This window comes from Merops nubicus, unplaced genomic scaffold (assembly GCF_000691845.1).
Source record: "Merops nubicus isolate BGI_N331 unplaced genomic scaffold, ASM69184v1 scaffold13505, whole genome shotgun sequence".
Classification (NCBI taxonomy): Eukaryota; Metazoa; Chordata; class Aves; order Coraciiformes; family Meropidae; genus Merops; species Merops nubicus.
The window spans coordinates 39683-57689 of NW_008607714.1; the positions used below are offsets into that span (position 1 = coordinate 39683).

General features: G+C 37.2%; 1 protein-coding gene across 1 annotated transcript in view; it reads left to right on the top strand.

The window, feature by feature from the left end:
• STX18 (syntaxin 18) overlaps window positions 1-18007 on the top strand; it is a gene marked incomplete at its 5' end in the record, with an annotated part of 28018 nt that overhangs the window by 6145 nt on the left and 3866 nt on the right. Inside the window, 5 exons of the mRNA XM_008940041.1 lie at window positions 3273-3388; window positions 4511-4588; window positions 4692-4758; window positions 8443-8558; window positions 13054-13142. Coding sequence (XP_008938289.1) covers window positions 3273-3388; window positions 4511-4588; window positions 4692-4758; window positions 8443-8558; window positions 13054-13142 — 466 coding nt within the window. The remainder of the gene's footprint in view (window positions 1-3272; window positions 3389-4510; window positions 4589-4691; window positions 4759-8442; window positions 8559-13053; window positions 13143-18007) is intronic.

The window sequence follows — 18007 nt, forward strand, 5'->3', positions numbered from 1 at the left end:
GTCTTTATCTTAGTCTTCACCAATGGGTCTTAAAAGTCACAAATAATTCAAATTGCCTTCCAGTCCAAGTTTCTCATAAAGCTTTCTCATGTTGATTAGGATAAAAATCTAGAAGAATTTCTTTTGCCCCTTTGCCTTTTCTTTATCTGCACACATTAGCCAGTGCATGTCTTGGCTGCTTATGATGATTGCTTCTGGAAGAAACCTGGTTTGTTTAACCTATCTTGATTTAGTGATATATCAGTCCATTGCTGTGATACTGTCACAAGCAACTATTTTTATCTGTGCCGTACAGGATACAGATGGATATTTTTGTTTGGTTGGGTTTTTGTTTGTGGATTTTTTTTGTTGTTGTTTTTGTGTTTGTTTTTGTTTGTTTGTTTGTTTGTTTGTTTTCCCTTGGCCTGTTCTTTTTAAATGAGTGGTTCTTTTTACGGTAAGGCTTAGAGGATGGTGATTAGATGGACTTTCAGTATAATCTCCATGTGCAGATTTACTGGGGAGTGCAATGGGGACTTCAGTACCCGTTAGTGCTAGTGGGTGCCATACACATTCTGATGTGATGGGATGTGATTGTATGACTCTGTTCTTGCCTTCCCAAGGAGATCTGGTTTCAGGTATCCTTGCCTCCAAGTGGCTTTCCTAGCTCTTGTTCAGACGCACTGGTACCAGACACTGTGTGAGCTGGAAGCAGTTCTATAAGGAAAACTATTCTATTTCTGGTTTACTGGATGAGGCTGCATTTTACTGCTTTTGAAGCTGAAATTCCCATTTGGGAATTTGATCTACCGTATTTTTGTATTAGCAACTATGAAAAGTAACTGAACAACTTGCTTATTAATGTTTAAGCTGTTACAGTTATCCTCAGTGTATCACTGTAGTACTACTAGTTATACTATTAGTAAAAAATAAAGAATGCCTGAGGCAGGTTTTTTTTCATATTTCTAAGTTTGATTCTAAAGAAAATCCTGCTTTGCATTTTAGAATCTTTATTTTACCCTGTAATGTTAACAGGTGCATTGAAAGCATAGGCCTCTGCAAACACCACAAAACTGGACAGGACACAAAAACCTAGACATAAAAATACCAAGAACTTTGTGCTCAGTTCGGTAGCAGGCCAGCCAGAACTTATTATTGTAATCTGAAATAGAAGAGTGAAGATTTTGTTACTTCACCAAGGGGCCCTCACAAAGCTGTTACTCCATCCTCATTTTCCATCATCTGAATATGTGTTCCCTAACATGCTCAAGTAATTCAGTAGGAGTAAATCACTGCATGATGTTATTTATTGTTCTAAACCAGGAGATCTTAATGGGCCACTTCTGTCCAGGCCTCTGTGGAGATGGATGTAGGAATGGATTTTCTGGCTCTGCAGATGCTGAAAACTTGATTATGCCACAGAGTAGTAACAGAAAGCCCCATCTATATAAGCTGTGCAAAGAGTGGGAGACAGGTCTGTCTTAATATATTTAATAATATGAGCTATCTTATACTGCATATGTGACTATCAATATGTCATCTTAACCAGGCCGTGGAAAGCCTTTCCATTAGATGTCTCTAAAACCAGACTAGTTAAAGTCTTTCATCACTTAGAAGCTGCTTTCTCAGAGTGTGCAAATTCGAGTTGCAGCTTAGAAGACGACTGAGTCCAGTTGTGATAGGGATTTTGCTACAAATTTGTGAAACCTGTCTGTCCTGACCAAAAGAGAGCAACTCAGCCAGTAAAACACAAATGGAAACACTAAATATGACTGCTTTTCTGTAAGTTATAAAAACTGATTTTATGAGATTTAGAATAGTTTTAATGAGGAGAGGAAAAAAATCCTGATGTTGAGATGCCAAATACATGACAGTGTTGGAAACAAACAAGTGAAATACTGGCTATTTCTTCTAATTACTTTGCTTTACTGTTTGCTGGCTAATCTGTGCTTGTGGACTAGCTGGAGAGTAAACAGGAACTAATTTTCAAGCCAGATGAACCGTGCACTGCTTTTTTCATGTGCAATCAATCACGTGGGATGGGAAGGGAAGGGAGACGTTTTGGATTAACACTCAGGGATGTTAGCATAGGCTTCAAACTTTATGGAGGAAATCTGGGCGACCCATGCTCACAGCACAGGGAAGATACAGGAAGGAGCTGGTGGTTCTGTATGTGATGAGAGATGATGAAATGGGGTGATGTGAATTGGTTGTAGGCATTTCTGTGGCAGGGGTTGCAGCTGACACAGGGAAGATTTGGAAATTATTACAGTGAAGTGCGTAAGAGATCTGTAATGGCATCAGGCTAGCTTTGCCAACTGAAGATCCCTTATTTTTACGGCATTAATATAGTTGCACTATAAATACCTTGAACAAGTGGGGAAATTTTCTCATATAAATAAAAATCTAAATTAAAATGAGGGTATAAGTTGTTCTCTTAACTGTTTTTTAAAGGGAAATATAGTAGGCTGTGATGGCAGTATCATCAGGAAACCAGGACGAACATAAGATAAGCTGCTGTAGCAAGGGTCTGTCGTCAGTGGCACTGGAAACACTGTTAAATACCTTTATACAGTGTGCTTTTCTAGTGTTTGTCTACAGTGTGCTAGTATTATACTGACAGGCCTCCATTTTTTTTAATTTCGTAACAAAAAGATATATTAATCCTGTTTCAAAATACAAAATACATAATCTATAATCTAAAATAGAAATAAATAATGGGAACAGGTTTTAATAAATCTTACAATAGACATAATATTAAAAATGTGCATTATTTTCTAATATTCTTCTTTACTATGGTTTGAGTTCACAGATTTCATAGTATAGGCACTTCAAAAAGTAAGGTCAATATTAGGATAATGAGAACATACATTTAAGTAAAATAAGTGCCAATTTTTTTGTACTTTCTTCAACATTTTAGGTCTTCCTTTATCCTACTTGTTTCCATGTATTTAAACATGAGTATGCCTCATCAGAATGAGTCCTGAGGGTTATATATATTTTCTAGTTCTATTTTCTCCTGATCTGCCCAGTATTTGATTATGTACAAGATGGTAGCATATATTGCTTTTTCTACATCTTTTACTAGTCAAAAAATGTTTTCAAAAAACATTCAGCTTTATAGGAGTGGCATATTTATCAGTGATGGTTATTGGACTTTTTACTTTTTCTGTGAAAATCAGTGATGCAGAAAAGCTTCTGTGGAAATGGTGAGTGGGAAGAAGGTCTAAGATGTGTACTTGTAGATTTTATGTTGGGAATTTCTCTAAGTAACAGTTTGTCTTGCTTCTCAGCCATATTATGTCTGAGTATGTGAGGATGACAGATACAGAGCGTGATCAGATAGATCAAGATGCTCAGATATTTATGAGGACATGTGCCGACGCCATTCATCAGCTGAGAACAGAAGGTAAACTGAGCAACTCGTAAATGTTTTTCCTGGTTATTGGCAAAGTCTAATATAATGCTGAATATTGAACGGTGAATCTGAAATGCTTTTGGAAAGCGATTGGTGAAGCGTCGTTGCCTTTTTGTTTGCATCTCTGTAATCCCATTGGCTGGCTAGGACTGTACTTAATTTTCTTTAATGTTAGTGGAAAGAGAAGCCAGAACATAAAATTTTATTTATTTGTTCAAGTACACTAAATAGTAAGTAAGTGTAAAAAAGATAGTCTTTAATATTTACTACTTTAGCAGTAATTTAGCCCTGTGGCACAGAGGCCTCAACCAAAGCTCACTAAATTCAATGGTTGTCTCTTTTTAGCTTGTCCACACGTAAGGTATTGCAACTATAATCTTTCCAAGTTTGAGCTAATCAAATAACTTTAACAGAGTTCTGGTAAAGTAACAGTGTTTTTGACAACTTGAATACAGGATCTTATTTTTACAACACTATCTTATTACAATTTTAGAGAGAAATTCTCTTTTGCCATTGTTGAGTTGACTTGCTGTGTGTGTGTTATATCAATAACCAAAGATTTTCATCAGCTTTGAAATGCCATCTAAACATAGTTTGTAGCGCTATTCAGAATCATTGGAAGTCAGTCATGCATGGGAACTAGGTGGTATCAAAAAAAGAATTACTAATATATGTGAATTAAAGGGGTACGTGGCACAATAAATCCCAAAGATTTCACCATAGTCTATACACTTGAGAATTTATGGGGTTAGAACTTCAGTATTTTAAGCAAGTTAAATCTCTAGATCTGTTTTGCTATGCTTAGCTTGTCAACATATATTCTCCGTTAGAAATTCAGTTGCCATAAAATGACTCTTTGGTATATATAACAAATCAATAACATGAATACTGTAAGGCACCAATTGTTTTAATTTTTGGTTTGTTGTAATGATTTGCAGTTTTACAGAACCTATATTTAAATATTGCTATGTTTAAAGTGAATACTGGTATATAACTTACATAAAATGTTAATAGGCTCTTGAATATAACTTGCATATCAAGTGAAAATGCCGGCTTTTGTGCAATTCAGTAAAAAGTTAAAAGATTATGTAACATACTTCTTTTGGTTTTCAGCACACAAGGGTGTCCAGTCCACTCAGGTAAAGGAGCATCGAACAGCTGTCTTGGACTTCATTGAAGATTACTTAAAAAGTACTTACTATTTATTGAATAGTTAAATATGTAAGATTGTGTCTTCCAAGAAAGAAATTGTGCTCTTCTAGCCTGAAATTTTGTTCATTGGTGTCTTGAACAGGAGTGTGTAAGCTGTATTCTGAACAAAGAGCCATCCGCGTTAAGCGAGTGCTAGATAAGAAGAGACTGTGAGTAGTGTCAAATAATAATGTAACTGTGCCTTTTGTTTGTAGGACATTCAGCAAAACTATTATTCATATTTAGATGCTAAGGAGATTGTTTTAATGGAAATCTGTAGCAGGATGAGCAACTTCTGCTGTCAGCAGGTGCATTCCAGGGCTCTTTTACACTTCTGGCATGTTATTTCTGTAAGTGATAGACTGCCAATATAGTGTTGTACATTTACATTTATGTAAATGATTAAATCACAGAATCAGTAAAATGTGGGTTTATAAACCTATTGGAATTCTGCAAACAGAACAATTGATTTTTTTTTTTTACCTACATTAAGTAATATTCTGCATAAAATAATTTAGAATGAAATCTACCTGCATGCTGGTAATGTCTCAGAGATGACATTTAGGATACTGTCTGTTTAGGTACAAGAGATGTTTACTTCTCTCTCCCATTCTTTTTGTCTTTTTTTTATTAGCCACTACCATTCTGCTAAAGCAAACCATTATGTTGTGAATAAATGCTACTTGATGGTGGGTCTTCATGGCAGGTAGAAGCATGATTAAAATAAAAATCTTGAATGTAACTGAAACCAAAGGGTTTCTGCTTCCTATCATGGCATATGTTCAGGCTGCTAAGGTAGAAAAGAAATTGTCCAGGAGAAGTTAAAGAGGATGTGCTTGCTGGCTTTTTGTTTAGGGATAGGGGGGTGAGTGTTTGTTTTAGTCAAGTATCAAAAAACATACTCAGTTTCTTTTTCTGCACACTCCCAGATGTAAGAGTGATAGGGAAAATAAACAGCTTTGCAATTCATTTAATACCTGAAAGACTTTTCCATGTCTTCACAATTTGCATTATTTGAATTCTAACTTTAAGTTCTTATATGTACATTTTAATTTAAAAATAACAAATTCTAGAACACACACACATCAGTAAATAAATTCTTGAGTGTTTTTCCAAGACTTGATGTTGCTTTATCAGTTTGGTGGTTGACTCAATCAACTATTTACATAGAAACTAGGGAGATGTTTTCAAAAGTCCCCAAGTACATTTTATTCAGAGTGATGCAGCATGATAAAGCACAGTTAGATTCACTCAGATATATTCTCCTGATTAATAGTAGCAGAAGCCAAAACCAAGTAAACAAAATACCTCAAACCAATTCTGAAATTTGGTAAGAAGTAATGAGAGAAAAGTCAGGCACTGGTATTTTTGTAACTTCCATAACTTTTCAGGAAAAAAAAAATATACAGAAACAAACTCTGTGACATTTTTTGAGTGTAAAAATATGTCATTGTATCTGTATTCTCCACACTAAGGAACTTCAAAGAAGGACAGCTTGGTTCCTGCAGTTACAGAATTGGCTAACAAATGTCACCCCTTCTGTTTGTTGTGCTCCTATATTATCATTTCCATTTGAAATCCCATTTTCAAGATTTCTCAAAGAGAGAGGAGAGCTCAATTTGATATATGTTAAACATGGAGCAATGAAAGAACCATTTCAGAAGTTTAGGATACCATTTAAATAAAGAGCAATGAGGCTTTGAAAAGTAACCAAGAAGATGAAGTACTTTTATGTGATTTTGGAGGATACTTCACTGCCTCTTTTTGTGGATGTGAGAACTAGAAAACAGATGTTGACCAGTTGGAGTCTGTATGTGTTGCAGATGTGATGCAATGGCTAAACTGTCATTTAAGTTAAAATTCGATTTAAATAAATATCAGGGCATAAACCAATCTTTATGATGACTTGAAGAAAAATTTTCTTTTTTTATATGTCTTCAACTAGTTGTTTCATAATTTCCCCAAGGATTTCAGCAGATGCTTTTTGTGATAATAAGAACATGTTTCATCACCTAAAAGAACTGGGCATGCTTTAAATAGTTCTTCCCAGGCATTGTGTTCATTTTTAATTGAAAAATTTGTACTTTAGCATAATGTGGAAATTAAGGACAACAAACAATAGAGGAATACATTTCTTTAAAAGTAAATTAATCCTAGTGCAGATCTTTTTTCCTGCAATTTAGTCAACTTAAAATATGTGCATATCAGACAATACTGAGAGGTTTGCAATAGAAATATACTTCATGTTTCCTTTTATATAGATAAACATCCTAAGCTCTTCAACAAATTGCCTGAGTTTTATAATTTTCTTACATAAATTCCCTTTGTGTATTAACTCATTTTTTTTATATAAAAGTTCTGACAATTACATTGGACTAGTTCCCCAGAATGAAAAGCTGAGAAACAGAAACACAAGCAGCTTTTTCTGTAAAGGTACTTGGTTGTGATTTTCAGTTTTTATGTTTATTCATATTCAAAATTATATTTCCTTTCAATTATCAACTTTTGCCATTAGAATATCTTGTGTATTATGTATGCAGTTATTCAAATCAAGCTGATCTTTTTATTATTTGGGGAACTAGTGTCTTATTAGTATCAGAACTATTATTTGAACTGCATGGACATCCAGAAAAGTTTTTTTTTTCCCCATTAGGCAAATTTGGGATTTGAGAGGGAGGAGATGAAAGAAGAAAAGGGTTTTATGTAAAATTAACAAAAGCTCTGTTGCTGAGGGTTTTTGCCTAAATAACATAGTCACTTAGTGATGACTAATGCATTATATTCTGTTCTTCTTAGAATTTTCTAATTATGAGTTAGAATTTAGACACAATATAAAAAGAAAGGAACACGAAATGCAACACCTTCTGTTAAGAAGCAGGGAGACTGCAGATAATAGTGAGATTAACTGTTGATTATATTTGAGAGGGGAGGAAGTGATGAAGGTGGCACAGCAGGTGATTCAGCCCATTGCTTGGTTGTTTCTGTTCTTCAGCTTCTCTAGCAGCCTAATTGCCAAGTATTTAACTGACTGCTATGGACTAGTTACAGAATTCATTGTAGACAACAATAAACCACAGAATTTTGCTGGCAAAAATATTTTGCCACTAATTTTAAACTTTTTTTGGTACCACAGTGAAGCATACTTAATACTTAAGACAAGTACTTAATAGACAATCACTAAAAATGCTTCTTATTTTTTTTTTCATTGCCCTTGTAGTAAAATTACGTAGCAGGGACCTAGCTGTAGTATACATCTCTCCACTGCAGACATTTTTTCTTTTCCTGGCTTCTGAATGGTCTGCTGTGACTTTTGGCAGACAAAGTAAGGATCACTTTCATGCTGGTTAAATTACTCTTTAAAACTAGTTAAAGGAAAAAATATTTATTTCAGAGAAAAGCGAATTCTGTTGTATTTTCTTACTTTTATGATAATTGATAATTTAAAGTTAAATTGCAATTATTACTTGAAAATGAAGTACTGGTGCTGGCTATTGCTACTAAAAAGAATTTACGGTATGACCAAAAGGTTTTGTTTGTTTGTTTAAATATAAATTAAAAAATACACTGAATTTTTGAAAGGAGTTTAATAACATTTCTGTGGGTTTGCGCTGTAGCCTTCAAAATTCTCCTCAACTCCAAACATGTAATGTGTTCTGTTCAGGAATACTATCCATGCTTTCTTTGCTTGTATAATAACATTTTAGTGATAGTTGCTAAGTACATGTTGTATCTTGACTAGGAAATCTCTAATGTGAAGTTTGCAAGAGTTGGTGTTGAATAACTTGTGGTTGTTCTCATTTTAAAGAAGTTCATCTGTGTAACATCAGTTAAATTACAGGTTCTTGTGCTTCTAGGTCCAGACTTGAACCTGAGCAGAGCAATGTGTCCAAATCACCCCTTTCCCCTGAAAAGTCATCACAGAATCCTTTAGAAGATTCTGAAGAAAAACTTTCTCCTGAGGAAAGCAAAGGTAAGAATAAACCTTAGTTATATTTCACTTTTCGTGAAAAGGCCTGTCTGTTCAATAGTACTTTCTTCACATTACAAGGGCCTGTTCCTGTGACTTGCAGCTTTTCTGTTTTCATCTTCCCTGAGTTGATCAGGCTTTTGTGAATTACATTGTGAGACTGAGGAAGCAAAATCTTAAGGTTTTTGACATGCTTTTTCCAGCCAGCTAAAAAAGTCTTAAGCCCTGCTGGATTCCTCATCCTTTCAATAAACTCTGTGTGAACTCTTTCCTTTTTATTTATTTTTATCAACATCCATCTACTTATACACCTTCAGAGATCTGTCTGGATTTTCCACGTTCCTTTCACTGATGGCATAGAATTGGAAAGTAGCTCAACAACTTTCTGGGAAAATTTTCTAGTTTTTAAGGACAGAGACCTTGCGTTGAACACTACGTCAGTAAGAACTCAAAGGCAGAATATGCTTATAGAGGAGAGGTGGTTGGCTGGCCAGATCCAATAGTTCTGAGCGTGTTCTTCACAGCATTGAGTTTCCTTGCTGGAAGGATTGCATCTCCTCATTCAGTGGGCAGAAAATAGCCAGAAGTGCAAAGCAGTATCTCTGACCTCAGGGTCATTTCAGCTGGTACCGTTCTTGGCAGGCTGTGTGAACACTGCTGCTGATTCCTTGGTGGCCTCCTTCTGAGGCTGGGGGATGCAAGTCCCTTCTCAGAGCCATTTCAGTCGGTCCTGGGCTGTGCATGCTGGCAGAACTTTGTTGCAGAGTGCCTTTTGGAGTAACACCACTAAGCAGATAATTTCAGGTTTCATACTTAAAGACAACCTTGTTTCTGTGATTCTGCAGTTGGTTTCCCTGGCTTGAGTTCTCCTGATGTGCTCTGTAGAGGAGCCTGTGATTGACAGTGTGACTTGTTGGGTTTTTTTGGGAGAAACAAGCTGTATGAAATGTGACAGTACTTAGGATAATACTTCATTGACATAAAAGAAATGCACTGCATGGCCATATCATCTGATGATCAGTTATTGTTTCTTTTGGTGATTTTTTTTAATTAAAAGAGTAAAATTCCTCTGGTTGATGACTTTGGGGCCGTACAAAGGGTGGATTCCTGTGAAGTGGGTACTCCATTTCTGGATGAAGTCTCTAAGACTCAATTACCTCACAGTGTGCAAATGGTTTCATTTTCTGATACAGCACTGCTTATCTTCCTGACCAGTTTGCCCTTCTTCAGCTCTATGAGCTTGCTTACCCCCCCCACACCCTGACACTGAATCTACTGTGAGAAGTAAAGGTTTTGATTATGGGTTGTTTCCAGTGCTTACTACATTTTTATAGTAGTCAACATAGATGAGTTTCACCTTAACACCTTATCAGTGTTTTGCAGCTGTGAGCTAGTGCCAGCAGAGAAGCAGCAATGTCTGCTGCTTCTTCATTGCCCTGTGCTCTTTCCATGTTACTGACTGTCTCTGCAATCTCTTTAAGTGTGCACTCCCACTACAGAGTGTCATTACAATTTTTAGCTCGAAAAATCTGTGCCACATTGTGGAAAATGCTGTTCTTTACTTGCTTTGGACACAGCAAACCACTGCAGTAGACAGAAATGAAGCATTGTTTTTTGCACATTAATTTTGATTACTCCACTTCCCACTTTTATCAGTTTATGCTTGAGTTTTTTAATAAGAAAGTAGAGGTCCTGTCACTTAAGTGGTGCTGATGCAGTACTCACGAGTGATTGCTGACTAGTCTTTGAGAAAACTATGAAACTTGTATATCAAAATAAATCTACCTGAAACAGTTTGTAAATGCACACAGCCTGTGATTCCTGACATAGGAATAAGTGTTGGTTGCTGCTGCTTTTAGAAATCAGCCTTGTGACTTCCCTGGTAGGTGGTTGTCAAAGCATGGAAATAGAGTGAACAAGATGACTAGGAAACAAGAAGCTCAGTTTAAACGTTATAGCCTTTGATTTATTTTTTTTTTCCAAGTAACTTTTCACGTTTTCAAGAAACTGGAGAAGTAATCTCGTTTAGAAGGAAACTATTTCATCCTCAGGATGTTGGTGATTTAGAAAGTGGTGATCATTCGTATTTATGAATTAGCCATCATCAGGGTGCCTGGATCCCTTGGGCTAAATATCTCAGCTGTAAAGATAGTTCTGAGAGCAGCCTGTGGTCCTTGTTCTTGATTTGAACATTATGATGAACAGCTGAATGTCCTGCTTGGTGTGCTGAAGCACAACTTGGATTTGTCTGGGTTTTTTGGCAGAAACAAAGGAAAATGTGATTACTTTTGTTTTGAGGCAATGCACCTGTTTAAATTAGAATTACACTGGACATGCCTCGTGGTAGGAAATCAGTCTCTCTGGAGATTGCTTTTATATGCTGACAGTATTTATTTGCATATTACAAATTTGACATTTACTTTATGGAAATAAATGTAGATAATGAGTAGCTTTTGAAGTGGTCCACAAGCTTAGCAGCTGTCTCCTTTCAGGGTGGAAAAGGGTTGAGAGGATTTGATCATTATTTTGTGTCTCTGTCATGTATTAACTGCTTCTTTTTCTGCAAAAGCAATGTAGTTTGGCTTTTGCTGGTTGAACTGTAGATAAACATTAACGTGGGCTCCATGAAAGCTGCAGAACAACTTTCCCAGTAGCCAGAAACATACCACAGTGACAGGAAGGACCCTGGGGAGACAAGTGTTTCTTGCTTACCTCTTACCATAAGTCTATTTGCTTATTAGTGATCACATTGGGTACAGGTGCTGGATTTTTAACAGTGCCTGAAAGTAATTGGTTCCTCTGAGATAAAACAGGATTTTTTTTCCCCCCCCTTGGCTTCATAAACTAGTTATCTTATTTTCTTTGAATCCAGTAAATAACTCATTATAATTCTGATACAATGTAAGTACTTTCATTACCTAAGCAAATGAAGTAGACTTGAAACACTGATGATAACCCATGGAAAACAAAGAGCTGAATCCTTTCTAAACAATCTTAACAGGTATTCTTGGTTTCATTTCTTATTACTTATAAGAAAGAACAGATCTATTTTTGATGCTTGTGGGTAGATTTTATGTTTGTTGGCTTTCTTGCCTTTTTTTTTTTTTTTAAATTTACTATATTCCTTATCTGCATTCCTCATTTGTAACATTGTCATTGTTTGTACAACCTGTTTTGGTTACTGGGAAGCAAAATCCACATTTATAAAGGGGACTTACACAACAATATTTTATAATATTTATTTTTCAAGCTTTTTCACAAACATCCTAGTGAAGGATAAAGGGGAAAACTTCCTCTTATAATCCTTTTCATATGTTTGTTTATAAATAGAACTACTCATTTCAGAGGCTTCCCAAGGCAAGTCAGTATCTGAATGATGATGCATCAGTGCTGCTTATGCAATGGAAAAACATAGGATTTAGAAGTTTATAACAAAGCAAGTGACAATACTTATAAATGTCTGAAAAAAATGACTTGTATAAATAGGAAGCCTGAAATTTATAAAAAAGTAAAAACTAAGCCCTTGTCTATTTTAATTGTGAACTGCATCTGATAAGTCAAAGCAGATTCATCTTTGATCTACTGTGGCGTGGCACAAATCTCTTCTGGATTTTGTAAAAATGTCAAAGCCAGTGGGCACAAGAGAGGCCTTCTCTAGAGAGCAGTTTCATCGCTAGGGTTTGAAACACGGGTGCTAGGACAGCTTCAGAAACAGTAGGTTCCTGTAGCATAGTTCCTTTTTGTTTCCCATCCTAACGTCTTCATCTATAATCAGAAGCATATAATTAAGCCTAAAAATAAATCTTCCAGAAGGGAATATCCCAGAAATAGCCTTCAAGATCTTTCATGCCCAGCTCCCGCTAAGATTTATGCAGGTGATTAGCTTTAATCAAGGGGGAAGTGCTGCTGGAGTCACTGAAGGAGCTGTGATGTGTGAGGGGGAGCCTGTGATGGGTGCGGGGTCTGATCCGATTTCTGTTGCACAGCGTGCTGCTGTAGGATTTGCACTGTAATAGCCAGATTGAACAGTGTGAGGGAATTGAGTTTGTCCTGTAAGCTGGCTCAAAATGTCTTCGAGGTTCTGGGTTTACTTTTTGGAATGAGGAGGAGGTGGTTCTGTCAAGTCTCATTGGAAGATAATAGTTTGCATATAGACTGTCATTTTGAAAATTGTGTGTTTTCTCCTGTTAGAAGACAAATGCTACATTGCTTTGTACCCTAACAAGTCTTAGTGCATTATGAAGTCATTTGACATCCTTCACTGTCAATATATTAGTGCATCTCCTCGAAATTAAACATATGCATAGACTTTTGTCCCACCCAATGTGTAAGTTAAATGTTATTGGTATACTTTTGTGCTGTAAATATAGGGTGAATCTCAGTCAATGACAAATGAGATATAACAGTTTCATCAACATTCTGAACTGGATGAAAAATTTATTTTCACTTTACTATCCAGTGTCCTGCCTTGTCCCAAGGTTTGGTGGTTCTTTTACAGAGAGGAATCTGCCTGATGCCCAAGGTAACGTTGGATTGTGGGGGGACGGCAAAGGTGAAGATGAGCTGTCACCTGAAGAAATACAAATGGTAAGTATATCTTGGGTGTTACTGTCCATTTTATTCTATTTTCTGCAGTATTCGTATGTGCTTTAAAAAGTACAAATTCACAGAAATTCACTTCCATTTTCTGCAGAATAATGCCATAACAAGATACACTTTTTGCATACGGCTTCCGCATTCTTCCAGTAGCTGCTAATACTTAAAATTGCTATGAAATACTTTGCATGGAGCCATTAAGTTAGTAACAAGTATTTTTCAACAATTGAAATTATTTGTTTTTAAAACTAAAATTATGAATTGCTTTTTCAGTGAGGAAACAATAGAAGTCAAGGCAACATCAGAAAAAGCATTATGAAACTTCTGTGTTGGCCTTTTTTTTTTTTTTAACTTGGACTGTTCTAGAACACACTTTGAAATAAATAGTTACAGTATTGAAGTGTAACTATGAACTTACAATTCATTTTATTTCTTCTTGTTTTTTAGATTATCAAAATCAGATTGGTTTACTAGAAGGAATGGCTACAAGCTTTTTGTCACAACAGGATCTCATTAATTTTACCTTTTCTGCATTTCCCTGTTATAGGCACATTTCTGTATCGTTTCATCCAATTCTGCTTACAGAAGTTCTGCTATAGGCATGATTGCTGTCAACCTAGCTGTTAGACTTTTTGATACTCCTAAAATTTAGCATTTTGAACATGGCTCAAAATTCTTAGAAACTTCTAGATTAGCACACATTGCCTTGTTGTGTATAAAGGAAAGAAGAGCTGATTTCTTACTAGACAGTAGATGTGCAGTTTTCAAAACGGTGAGCTTTGCTAAGGCAAAGGGCTGCTGCAGTATGAATATGTGAAGCTTCCTTGGCAGTGATTAGAGACGTTCCCAAAACCAATATGCATCACTCTTCCCGTCAGAGATGAGTGAGTTGCACATAATTATGGTATGGTGTATTAAAGAAAAAATGTTCTTCACAGGCTGCTCTTGGTGCTCTCATACTTTCTTGAGCGCCAATCTGAAACCTAAAGGCTTGCTGCTGCTTTCTGGTTTTCCCCTAAAGAGAATTCCTCACCTATTTTCATTCTTCTGTGTTTAGGCACAATGTAATTAGCCCCTTTGCTGTAAGCTTCCTGAGGATCAGGAGGAAACAAGTATCAGAGGTGATGGCTCTGACAGGGGTTACTAATAACTGACTACTAAATGTCGGGTTGCTTTTGTAGGCCTCACACTGTAACTAAGTTTTAAAGATGTTACATCCCTTGCCATGGCACTTTGGGAAAAGTGCATTTGTGAGGAAACTTGTAGGAAAGAGTTGGCCTTTGAGTTGGATACAGTATAATTTCACTCCTAACAGACCTTAAAGTCAGTGGATATACGTGTAGTCAGGTAATAATGTGAGTATTTGAGTGTTCATGGCTTTTTCGTTGCTCACGTGAGTCCTTTGTACTAGCTTGGCAATATTTAATGACTTATTTGTGTTTTAACACAGGAATCTAAGGCTCTTTACAAACATGTAACAAAACCTTGCAGCTTTAGTGAATTCATTCATTCGGAGGCCAGTTAATTATTTCCTCTCTACATAATATTTGCTGTTATAGAGGAGGTAATTTCTACCTTTTGAACACTTGATTTGTACAGGAGGGACTAACTGCATTTAAGTTACTCAAAAAAATCCAGCTGTTCTCAGAAGAGGTTAGGTTACAGTGTAGAGCCTGCTGTGTTAGCTTTAAATAGGACTGTGTGGTGTCTAATCATATTTAATAATTCTCAGTCATGGTACCATGGTCCTTCATATGGTAAAATAATAAATTAAAGCCCTAACAGATTGCTACAGCAGCAATTTCTATCAGTATTTTACCCACAGGAGAGAGCTTTGCTTTGTTCAAAATGGTTGCAGACTATTGTATGGTTTGTACAGTAGATTTCAGTTGATAACCCTGATACAGGTGTATTAATGATTCTTGTAGTTGTTGTGAACAGATGTCTTGGGTTTGCACTGAGTGGGAATAAATCTAGCTGTGCTGTTTTGAGTTGTGAAAAGATCTAATTTTCTCTGGCATTATCTTTTTTGTTTGTTGTATTTTATTCAGATACGGTACATACACTGACATATCTCCAGGGATAAAAGAAAAAGAACTGATTTTTTCTTCTATGCATTAGATTTTTAGACATATCTTAAGCAGTTTGTCTCTTTATGCCATACTTTGAACACAGAGTATTTCACTGTCACAGAAGAGGCTGCTTTAATAAGCCATATATCACTGAGCTATACTGATAGCTAGAGTTTTGGTTTATGTTCTTATCATGTAAATCCCTTTGTGACACACTGGTATGTGAAGTGTTCTGTGCTCTAACCTTTTGTCAATTGACTCGTGTAGCATGCCTTGCCACTGTCTGCACCAAGCAGCCCCTCAGCCATGATTTCAAATTACAAAGATGATTTAGCAGTTTAAATGGCAATCTGTGCCAGTGGAGGGGTTTAAATATCAAAGGGACTTTTTAAAGAATGCTTCCTTAAGTGGATTTCTGCTGTTTGTAAGGGATTAAAATCATTGACTGTTTCTTTATTGAAAATTTCTTCTAAATTAGTCATCATCTCAGTTTTACTAAGGCAGCAAACTAGGAATTTTTGGATGTCAAATATTTGTGCAGAAATACTTATCCTTACAGAAGTCAGAAAAACAATTACAATTTGCTGGCCCCATTTCATCACTTAAAGATCAGTTGACTCTGTGCTAAATCTCACAGCTCTATTTCACTGCGTTATTCCTTGGCTTGGTTCTGAGGGGACTCCACTACAATCAGAGACACAGTGGTATGAACATAAAGGAGTGCAGTGGTGGAACACCTTTAATCACCTGCCCCTGTGAAGTAAATAGCAATGTATTAGTCCATTTTACTTCAACAAATGCTCTGCTCTGTAGGAGGAGACACTACAGGCAGCAGTGGCAATGACATTTGATTAGATTACAACACTGATACTTTTTTATTTAACAAAACCGTTGGATCTTCAGTGTGGCAATTGGTGGGACTTCCAGGGAGCTGTGCAGTATGTTCCTCTCTGTTCCTCCATGACCCATGAGACTGAGCTCCTTCCCCAAAGCCTCTACTCCACAGTGAAAGTGACAGTGCCCAACAGCCCTCCTTGTCTGTCATCTTGGACTCTCTGGAGTCCTGTAACCAAGGAGAGAAAGCCATTCTTGCCAATTAGTTAGGTACTGAACCTCTAGCAGAAAAATAAATTTGTATTTTAAAAGAAATTAAAAATCATTTTTCATTATTCCTCATGACATAAATTGACTGTGTCAGAAGACTAAACCTTTTTTTATGAGATTAAGTGTTACCCTTCTTTAAACATAATTGTCATTTCACACTCAGTTCTGCCAAATTGAACCTACAAATTTCTGATGTTAACACAGTAACCATTTCCCCCTAAGTCATGTGGGTTGACCTTGAATTGGCTGTTGGCAGAGGGTCAGGTACTGTTTCTCTGAGATGCTGATGGGCCTGAAGCAAGATGGAAAATGTTACAGCGCCAGGTGTGGGGGCAGTGGCGATGGTGTGGGCTGTGAGGACGGAGGGGATGCAGGTGAAGGGCACGAAGGCTGGCTTGCCTTTGCCTGTATTCTGCTTTCTGGGCTGGGCTGTGGCAGAGCAGCAGCCCTGCTCAGTTCCTGTTACCCACTCTCCCTTAAACTGGCCCTATCATCTGCCCCCGTGGTGGGATAGTTTACTCTTCTGCCAGAAAGTCTGGGAGGAAAAAGTGGTTAGTAGCCTAAAATGTCATAACGTACAGTCAGATGTGGATCAGCACTTGCTTAGGACTGTGTGTGTGGGGAGAGAAGTAGGACAGGTTCCTCAGTGGCCACACGAGATCTTTTTCACTTCACCCTAAGCAGGATACACACATTATTTCTTCTCTGTGTTAGTATTATGAAAGTACTTGATACAACAGAAGTTTCAACTGGAACATTCTGGACCATTTCAAGGGATGCACAGATCAGCATGAGGAAGCGACACGCATGGAGTTGCACCAGCTGTGTAAGGAAGATCTGTTAAGACCTGGGGTAGTGACGCTGGTGGCACGACTGGGGCAGGGCGAGGGTCACAGCGGTGAGCCGGAGATCATCACCAAATGCAGCAGGATGATCATGTTAAATTTATGCATTCCTACAGACTGGCTCTGGGAAAGAAGCTGCGGGTCAAATGAACTGGAGGTTGTATTGTAGCCACTAATCTTCATGTTGTGTCTCAATGATGAGCTGCGTTGCTGTTGAAACCACTTTGAAATACTAAGTGCTTTGTTTTCAGCTATTTCAGGAGCCCTGCTCTAAAAGGAAAACACCCATTGGCCTTTCACTGACCTAACATGACCCTCACTGTTACAATTCTCTGAATCAGACTTTTTTCCCCCCTCCTTCCTTCTTTTGCTCTTTGCACAAAATGAGTTGTTTTCAAATGCTGTCTTCTCAGGCAACACCCCCTTTCCTTGCAAGCTTAACCGTGGGGCATATGCTCAGATAGTGACCAGTTGGCATCACACGGCTGAAAGCCCAGTCCTAGCTGTAAGCATTGCTGCTCTGTCGTGTTTTCGTCGCTCATGACACACTGCTCTGCCTTAGGAAGGGTAACAAGACCTTGCAAGGTGGCCGAGAGGACTTCTGTGCTCTTACTGCTGAAGGAATTGTAACGTGTTTGAATTATGCCAAATTTCCAGCGTGTTACATAAGCTAGTTCAAAATAAGGAGATTAACTGAACTAGACCAGGCCTTGCTGTTTTGCACTGCTCCGGTGTCTAATTCTTTGCATTCTGAATGCTGTTTTCTGGTATTTGCATTGCTGTACATGCCACTGGGGTTTGTCAGAGGCCTGTAGCAGGTCACGTTTTCAGCAGG